Genomic DNA, 10,007 nt, shown 5'->3' with positions numbered 1-10,007 from the left:
GATTAGAGGCAAGAGTGGTGCCGCATAGTCCAATTGGAGTGTTGGAAGCAACATGTTTGAGCTATAAGAGTGAAGAGAGAACAGTTGAGTCATGTACAAATTCCTCACAGAGTAGTCCAGACAACAATAATAATAGCAACAACAACAACAACAAGAGGAGGAGAAAACAATGAGAGAGAATAAAAAAAAGAGTCATCATATACATTGCTTTTTCCAACTCCAATCCATAAGAGTCATGACATTTGAGGTTCCTTTTATTTTTGGTTTATTCCTTCTTCTTTTTTTTTTTTTACATAAAAATTTCTCTTTAATTTCTCATTTTCAATCAGAAAAATTGGATTGAAAATGAGAGTTTTTTTTGTGAGAGAGAGAAAAAAAATAAGAAAAAAAAGTAAGAGAGAGAGCTCTTTTCAAGGCGGCAAAATTAATAAGTCATTATTGATGATGATGAGAGACATCCCTATGTTCATGTTCTTGCTCCAAGGGACTTTTTTTTGTTGTTGTTGCTACATAATGTAAGAGATATAATATATAAGAAAAAGAAATAGAATGAGAATCAAATTTTATGTTTTGTTTTTGTGTATTCTTCAAAGGTCTAAATGTAGATTTTCATTAGTATAAAATCTTATCTGGTCGCAATATAATATTTATTCATAATAGTATACTGATAAAGTACAGTAAACAAATTAAATCAAAGTATGTAATGTTTTATTTTTTACATATGTTAAAATCTAAAAATTTATATATAAAAAAAATTGCAATAGAGTTAAAAAAAAGTTGTATTAAGAAACAAAAATCTAAAAACAATGTTATTCATGAAAACTTAAATACAGATATACTAGGTACTAACCCGCCGAGAACCGCGGGCTGAACATTATTTTAATAAAAATTTGTAATAATTTATTTTATTATTATGTTATTTATAATAGTTTGTTATTAAAAACTGGGTTTGTTTATATTATAATTTTTATATTTTAAAAAATATTTATCAAAAACCTGTCAATAAAACATTTGTATGTATGAATAAAATTGTTTAAACCTTTCTCAACTAAACACAATCCTTACTAACATGTAAAAAAGAGCAACTAAATATAGTTAGTAAAAGTTCTAAAAAGTCTCTTTGAAAACAACATTCATTGTTTTTTTCTGTGGCTTCCTATTCTTGTCTGTAATAATTTTAACCTGTGTTGAAAATTTTTTTGATAAAATTTGTGGCTGTATATTTTATTTGATTTGGTTTTTAATAGATTTTGTAGCTGTAAAATTTGTAGCTATATATTTTATTCGATTTGATTCTAATAGCTTTTTTTTTACTTTTCTACAATTTATTTTATTTGATGTGTCCCCAATTTTTATTTATAATTAATTTTATTTATTTAATTAATTAGTTAATCTTAATTAAGTTTTTTTAATGGTAATTGAATGTATTTTTTATACATTTAAAGGTTAGTTTCATATTTGTACTTCTCAATTAATATAGTAGGATAAAATTTGTAGTTGTAGATTTTATTTAATTAGATTTTTAAAATCTTAGATATTAATTTTTTTTAATACGAATTAGTTTTGATTTTAATAGATTTTTTTTTTTTATTTTTTTACAATTTATTTTATTTAATATATCCCAAATTTTTCATTTTTAATTAATTATATTTATTTAATTAATTTATTAATTTAAATTAAGTTTTTATAATGGCAATTGAATGTAATTTTTTATACATTTAAGGTTAGTTTCATATTTGTACTTCTCAATTAATATAGTAGGATGCATATATTCAATATCACTAACTAAATGGTAGTGACTAAAACTTAAAAATTTAATTACAAATATCATTTGAGAATAAAAAATGAAAAAATGACAAACTGAACAAACTCACGAGAGATAAGTGGTTAAAGATTTATCTTGTGGTTAGGAGACTATGGTTCCAATATTTTAACAATGATTTGAAATTACATATTAGCGTTTTTATAAAAATAATAAACGGATTTTCATAAGTTTTTAATTAAGAAAACTAGTCTATATTTTAATTAATGTAAAAGTGACTAAGCTAAAATAAACAAATTTCTTGAGTTTTCATTTAAATTACTAAAATGTCAGGGTTTGAAGAAAATTGATTAATGTTACCAATTAAAAACAAGAAAATGACATAATTTTGGTTTTTTGAAAGAGAGAATTGCATGTTTTTGGGGATTGGAGAAGAGAAAACCATAATGGGCCCTGAAAAGAGGTTTTACTGGGCCCACCAAAATTTGTTTTGACTATGCGACCGGTCAACATCTCTGCTGCTGCTGCTCTCTCTCTCTCTCTCCTCGTGTCTGAGAAAGATAATAATAAAATCTCTGTGCATAAGAAACCTTGGGAATCTACTGCCTTCTCTTCCAATTATTTTATGCTATATATAATATCGATCATTATTTTATATTTATGATATACTCCCTTCGTTTCAAAATATAAGATGTTTTGGAGAAGTTTGTTGTTTCATAATATAAGATGCTTTCAAATTTCAATGCAACTTTTAGATTGGTTTAGTATTTTATATTATGCAGTATTGTTTCTGATTGGTTGAACTTATTAAAAGTAAAGATTTCTTAATCTGCGTGTTTTGCTTAAAACATCCTATATTTTGAAAATGGAGGGAGTATTCTTTTGCAATTAAGTATTAGTATTAAAATAATCAAAAATAGTTTAACGTGATAGTGATCATCACCCATTACAACAACAACACAGTCCAAAGTACTAAAGGACATACATATATATGTGTGTACAAGTAGATTGTTTTATAACTTTTAAATAAGCAACTAACATACCGACATTTTTTATTTAATTAGTGTGATTGGCTTTATTTTCAAACGGATGAGTTTTCGTCGTTTTGATTTTGCAAAGTTTAAGTGTAGCAAAAAACACTTTTAACAAAATGAGTTTTAATTTTTAAAGACTTTTGAAACGAAATAAGTAGAATCAGATTTACTTAGATAGTATAGTATTAACAACTTGAATCTTATATCGAGATGGGTGTAAAACGAGATGAGCATCTTCTTGGGGATTTCAAAGCATATGATCATTTTGAAATATGCATGTTTGTGTGTAAAATTTTATTTCTTCACTTAGTTCTATTATGACATAATTATTCAGAATATACACTAGTATAAAAAAAAAGAGTGTTTTCATACTCTCGAGGGGTTGTCATAATAGCTGTGAAACAACATTTGTGTGAACTCTCTATTTTATGATCTAACTAAAATGAGTACTTAATTAATCATAATAATATATAGTTATTACGAAATGTGGGAATTTTGATAAAGAAAAAAATTGCCATAATAGTATTTTTTTTAAAATCCCATAATACTTAGGCTTTTTCTCATATTTTATGTTCTTGTTATGAAGTTATTTCTCATACAATGTTAAAATCACTATTACAATAAGTTGTTAATTGATACTTGGTTTTGCATGGTTTCGATAATTTCTAGTGAAAATAATTTATGAGCTAAAACTTTAGTGTATGTCAGTTTTTATGTTGCAATGGTTGATTAAAAAAATAAGTGTCATCAAACAACATCTAATTAATAACAATAATGAAATGATATAATGCCCATTTCGTTCATAACAGTCTACATGTTGAGACATAAAAAACATAATCATCAATTGGTTTTTATTTATTTTTGATAAAATTTTCATCACTATGTTGGTTTGTAAATTACTAAATATCAATGAGAGTTATAATTTATAGAAGTATTATTTATAAAAAGAAATAAAATAAAGACGAACAAATTGGATCAACCAAACTAGTTGGTTGATTTAAATTTCCACCAAAAATAGTGCATAAGATTCTCTTCCCAATACAGGATTGTGTTCTCCAGGCTATGATAGGCGACAGCATGTTTATATCGTGGTTTCGTGGTTCAATATATATGGATGTGAAACATTATCTTTACATTAACTTTGGTTATAAATTGGATGGTACGAATTCTTCCACTGCATTGCATAGTGGTCTGTCTATTAATAAGTTGATATAAATTAACATACATCTACCAATTCGTAACATGTATTAATATGTATATATACTTGATTCTATGTATATGTATTATGTAAAACCATACATCTAAATATGTTTTTTTTTTCTTAAGAGCGAGAAGATAAATGATATTTTACCCATGCAAGTAAAAGGAGAAGCATCAAGCAGTACGTAAGTGGTTATTATTTTTTGAACAAAAAGTAAATACCTTTTTTTCTTTGGGAAAAATGTCATAAAAATCCCCAACTTTTAAATTTGGGATGTTTTAATCACCAATTTTCAGGATGCCATTTTAATCACAAACTTTCTGTTGACTTGAACATAAAATAGTAAAGTTTTGTTGACTACGCCGTTTTAGGCATGACGTTTATTAAATCCCTAACCCTAGAAAAAACCCCAAATTCTTTCTATAATACCAATATGTCTTATGCAATCTCTCTGTTCCGATGAGTTTAAGTTCAAGTTTTGACACATCTGGTTGTGTCGGTGAGTGTGGTGTGCCATCGATGTGTAAAGAGCATTTGGGATTTCTTTCAAAGGTTATGGATTTGTGAAATTGGAATTGATTTGGAAATTTAGTTTTTTCAATTTAGTAAAAGATGTTGTTTTTAGTGTCAAAAACATGGTCGTTTATGCAAAACGGTAGCAGATAACATATAATTTTACTCTGTTTTTGAGATCTTTAACAGAGAATAAACGACGTGCCTAAAACAGCTTGGTCAACAAAAAATTGCTATTTTATGACCAAGTCAAAAAAAAGTTTGTGATTAAAATGGCATCTTGAAAGTTGGTGATTAAAACATCCCAAATTTGAAAGTTGGGGATTTTTATGACATTTTTCCCTTTTTTCTTTTGACAATAAGAGATTTTGAGATTTGCAAATTTGCAACTACCAATAGTGTTTCTAAATTTAGCCACGAGGGATTAGTAGATCAATATTCCCTTCTTTAAGCTGTTCCACATATATTAAAAACAATTTTATAATATTATTTTTACCTTTCATAGTTTCATTAATACACAATATTTACTTATTGGTTAATACATTATAAAAATAGAAATAAAACAGAAAATTCAAAATTGTAACAAATATTTTATATAATCCTGGAAAAGTCACTTAAAGTGTAAGTAACTTATATATTTTATTCTTGAATATATAATAATTATTTCTAAACTTATTTAACCAGTGGCCAAAAACTAACAGCGGTATACTGATATAAGATTTCAAGCAATTACTACTACTAAAAATTTTCAATTATATTATAGTAAAGTTAATAAAGAGCTCATGAGTACCAAATATATATGGATATTATTATAACATAGAATTTCAAATCAAATTATAGCACAATAATTGTTTTTTTGGGTTAACGGAATCGAATCTAGTTTGACATCGTGATTTTCAGACACAACTTTAACTTTAGTGTTCGGAATAATTATACATTTCGGTAATATCTATAAAAACTTTATTCCAATATTATAAGCCCGACTGTATGTGTAAGTTGTTGAATGCGGCATGCCTGTTCCTTTTCTCACTACTAACTATTTCCTTATTTGCAATTTTTGTTTAATATTCTCAAAACAATAAGACACTGTGTACTGTGTACTTTGTCTTATCATTTATCTAATAGTGAATTTTCGTCAGCTTATATTATGGAAATGGAATCCTTGATAACTTATAATTCTTTGATCTTTATTTTGAAAAATACAAGATAAGATATAAAACTACACGTCTAAGCCATACGGTATTTATTTTATTTCAAGTTTAAGGATTACAAAGGAACTTACCATTAGTTTAGATTAGATCTCTAGTTAATGTAAACAGGAAGGATTTTGGTTCTCGCGAAACATTAATTACACACGTAACGGTAATTAGATTACTAGTATAATTTTATTCTTATTATAATGTAAATTGTAATGTAATCTAATCTCATCAACTTTTTGATCAACCACACTTGCGGATTTAAGATTCTCTAAACTGTATAATGATTTAAAATTATTCTTTAACTTTAAATTATGCCTTAGTTCAAAAAAAAAAAAAAAAAAACTTTAAATTATGCCAAACAAGAAAAGCTCAAACGAGAAAAAGTAAAATGGGAGGAAAAAGTGTAAAAGAAAAGAACAAGGGTCAAAATCTAAAAAGTGAAAAGTGTGGGAACCTTTCGAATTTACTGCTAACTTCACAGATTTTCATCTTTCTCTTTTTTTACTCTTTAGCCCTCACTTTCTTGCTTCTCAGTTAATACTTATTCTTTTTTGTTAGGATGTTAAATTTAGTACTCAGCAAAAATAATTATTTACATCAGGTGAAACGACTTTGAATTTTTATGAAAAGAGAAAACTGAGCGTAAAATTATATTCAGAAATGGAGATTTCAATATATCTTCTGGGGACAAGAAAACTGTATGAAATTTCAATCTTTAAAATCTTATATATCAACATCTTGACTTGAGTAGTAAATTAAAAGATTTTAACTTACATAAATTATGTAAAATCATCATTGTCTCTATGTTACATCAGGGTGCTAGCATTCGCATTCAAACTCTATCCTTTTTTTTTTTTTTTCAATGAAGATTCTAATTCAAAAGGAAAAACAAAGAACAAAAAAACAAAGGGACCAATTACTTAAAAACAGGTTAAAATTGAAAGATCATAGAAGTTAAGGACCACAATACATTAGTACAATTTGTTCTTTAGTTTTCATCTGAAGTGAAAGAGAAGTGAACAAATAGATTCAGGAGAGAAAGTTGAAGGAGACAAAGAACAAGTAAAAAAGAAAACAAAAGCTGGTCCAAAAAGTAACTCTACAAGTTTGGTAAATGATAAAATTAAATTATTATTAAACCAATGCTCTTAACTAACTTCACTGTTTCAACATCTTTCCTACCAAAAAAAGTAAATAAATAATATGATTTGTTACATCATAACAAGGGACCAAGAAGAATACTGTATATATACATTTCGAGGCTTATTTTTTTTTTATCAGTTCGTTTCGTGATTGAATAAGAATTTTATTCAGATGAAATCAGGTTGACCCGTTGAAGTCAAGCAACGATGCCACATTCGACTGTTGGGATCGACTGATTTCGGATATGCAATTACCTCAGGGATTGGCAAATAAGCGTAGTGAGTGTTGATTATGCCTACCGTGATTCCGCTGTATCCAGCAAATGCACCATGAACCTGTTTTTATACAAAACAACAAGCTTAACAACTTCAATGAACTTAACATATTGGAACCTTTTTTAGTTTCTATATTAAGAGAGTGACTTACAGCGTTTTGTCCAAGAACGGTGCAGAGGATACCATCTGAGGCATTTGCACGGACAGCGCGAATCATGTATGTTGGATCAATGTACTTCACATCTATTGGAATACTTGATTCTTTGAAATACTTCTTTGTCTATTATTAACCAAAAAAAAGAAGAAAAAGATAGAGTTTAAAATTTTTACCAAGGGAGTAAGATTTAACTCTACACATCATTGAAATTGAATCTAAGACATAAACTCATAATGAGATATATCAACCAATCTTTGCTTTATATCTAACCTCTTGTTGAATGTACACACCGAAATCACCGAGTACTGTGTTTCCAGATGCATCTTTGGCATTAGTTTTCTCAAGGAAATTCTAAAACAAAATGCCAATAAACGTAAGCAGAAAAATATATAACTTGTGGAATGAAAACTCAATTGGATTATAAAAAAAGAACACTCCTTAAGTGCGAGTGTATGATCATAGTTACCTGTCCAGCTCCTTCTGCTACACATATCACAGCAGAGCCTTTTGTTTCAATAAGGTACTTCAAATGCTTCAGTACACCATTAGGCCCATGAAGATTGAAGGGAACCTTGAATAAAGGAAATGCATAGGATCTCTTAGAGCAAGCTCATCAATCATGTTTTTTGAAAATTGACAATAATAACAAAAGTTAAGAAGTACCTCAGGAATCAAACAGATGTCAACTTGTCCACTTGCTAAAGAGGCTTGCATTGCAATGAAACCACTGTTACGACCCATCAGTTTTACAACGCCAATGCCATGATAAGCACTATGTGCCTAATATACAAAGACCATATTGGAAAAAACGATGAATCTCAATGCTTTAAGTACTTAAAGCAAAGAGACATGATAGTGGTGAATATCTTAAATACGAGTACATGAAAGTGTTACCTCAATGTAGGCAGAGTTTATTGCTCGTTGTGCTTCTTCAACAGCAGTATCAAACCCAAAAGTTTTATCCATATGTAAAATATCATTGTCAATGGTTTTTGGAACACCAACTACAGCTACTTTCATCTTTCTTTTGCGGCACTAGAATTAAAAGCAATAGAGAATGGTAAATCATAATGGACAAACTATTTGGTAAAAAATGAAGACACTATACTCTAACTCACTAAGGAGGAGAAAAAGCAAAACTATCTTCACAAGAACAACACTTAATTAACATCAAGTGTTAGGGTAACAAACCTCATTGTGTATAGCGTTGGCGCCAGCATGAGTTCCATTTCCACCCAGCACGAAAAGCATGTTGATTCCTCTCTCCTAAGTAAAAGTCAGAATTCAGAATCTTTTGTACTAAGAAAGTTTGAAAAGCCACCAAATAATAAGAATACCTCCAAGCTGTCAACAATTTCACTAACACTCGGCCCTCCACGTGAAACTCCAAGCAAGCTTCCTCCAGATAGATGAATATTCTGAACCACTTTCCTTGATAACTAAAAATCAAGAGCAAATGAGAAAAAAGAGTAACAAGTGTGTTTTGTTGTTTGAAGAAGACAAATCAAAACTATACCGGCATTTCAGTTAGATCTTTATCAGAGAAACCTCGATAACCAAAAGGGATCCCCACAATGTTCTTAACACCATAAATCTCAAGAGTGATGACAATCTGCAATGTATATATCCAAACAACAACTTTAGTATGGTGACTTCACACAGACACACATAGACACTGTCTCTATAATGCCAAGGTTCAAAGACACAAAAACTCACATGTCTAATGACATCATTGAGACCAGGACAAAGCCCACCACAAGTGATAATAGCAGCTTTCACTTCTTCCGGTTTAAAGTAAATCTTCTCCCTCGGCCCAGCTCGGTGAATCCTAATGAATGATCCCATCACACAATTTACAACCACAACGAGAGAAAAAAAAAAAGAACCACAAATCCAAACTCTAAAATTGTTTACCATTGCTCAACCCAAGAACAGTCAGGATCAATACACTCTGCTCCAGCAGAAGTAGGTGAAGAGTAACTAATAACCTATAATTTCCCAAATCACAAAAAAAATTCAATCTTCACTCTAATTTCACTAAACAAAAACAAAGAAAAAAAGAAACTAAAAAAGAGAACCTTGAGAAGAACTCTATCATTGTTATTAATGTATCCATGCCACTCTTCATCAGAAGGGTAACCACCTACGAAATCTTCCGTCGGAGACCTAACAACCAAAACAAAAAATAAAAATCAAAACTTTCGAATTTGAGATTTTCCAAAAACCCTCGAAGAATCTCTAAAACGTGAAGCTAACCTCATCTTGAGACAAAACGTGGAACGAATAGCTTCGGCATCTGGCAAGACATCAGTGATGTGAGGGATACTGAATCGTTGCTCGAAATCTCTCTCGTACTTTGATTTCCAGTCCGGATCGCTGAGATCGATCGAGGTTTTGGTGTTTTGAACCGTCGAAGCTCGAACCAACGAGGTATGAGAGATTCGAGGCGAGGTATTCGCCGGAGATCTAGTTTTCCGGAGGATTAGAGAGGTGAGTCCATGAGAAGGAACGTGAGAATTGGTCTTGTAAGGAACGGAGATCCCGGGGGGAGGAGTCATCGCCTGAGAAAGAGCCTCCATGGCTGAAGAAAGATTCCGATCAGATCTTTTGTTTCTCTCTGCTTAGTTTTCTCAGTCAACTTCTTTTTATTTTGGAGGGAGATTTTTACAAAAAAAAAAAAAAAAAAAAAAAAAAAAAAAAAAAAAAAAAAAAAAAAAATTTTT

The 10,007-nt window shown here is 29.5% G+C and overlaps 1 protein-coding gene across 1 annotated transcript; it reads right to left on the bottom strand.

Annotated features, from left to right (window-relative positions):
* Positions 6,872-9,953, bottom strand: LOC104713691 (ATP-dependent 6-phosphofructokinase 5, chloroplastic-like). Its single transcript, XM_010430867.2, has 13 exons — positions 9,541-9,953; positions 9,363-9,450; positions 9,199-9,272; positions 9,001-9,112; positions 8,801-8,896; positions 8,622-8,723; positions 8,476-8,550; positions 8,179-8,319; positions 7,948-8,064; positions 7,751-7,855; positions 7,555-7,635; positions 7,279-7,407; positions 6,872-7,187 (listed from the first exon to the last, which is right to left on the bottom strand). Exons 1-13 carry the CDS (start codon positions 9,861-9,863, stop codon positions 7,020-7,022), a joined length of 1,611 nt encoding a protein of 536 aa, XP_010429169.1. The 5' UTR covers positions 9,864-9,953; the 3' UTR covers positions 6,872-7,019.

This window comes from Camelina sativa, chromosome 9, assembly GCF_000633955.1.
Source record: "Camelina sativa cultivar DH55 chromosome 9, Cs, whole genome shotgun sequence".
NCBI lineage: Eukaryota > Viridiplantae > Streptophyta > Magnoliopsida > Brassicales > Brassicaceae > Camelina > Camelina sativa.
The sequence above is the reverse complement of the archived record's forward strand: the minus strand, read 5'-3'. Positions and strand labels throughout refer to the sequence as shown.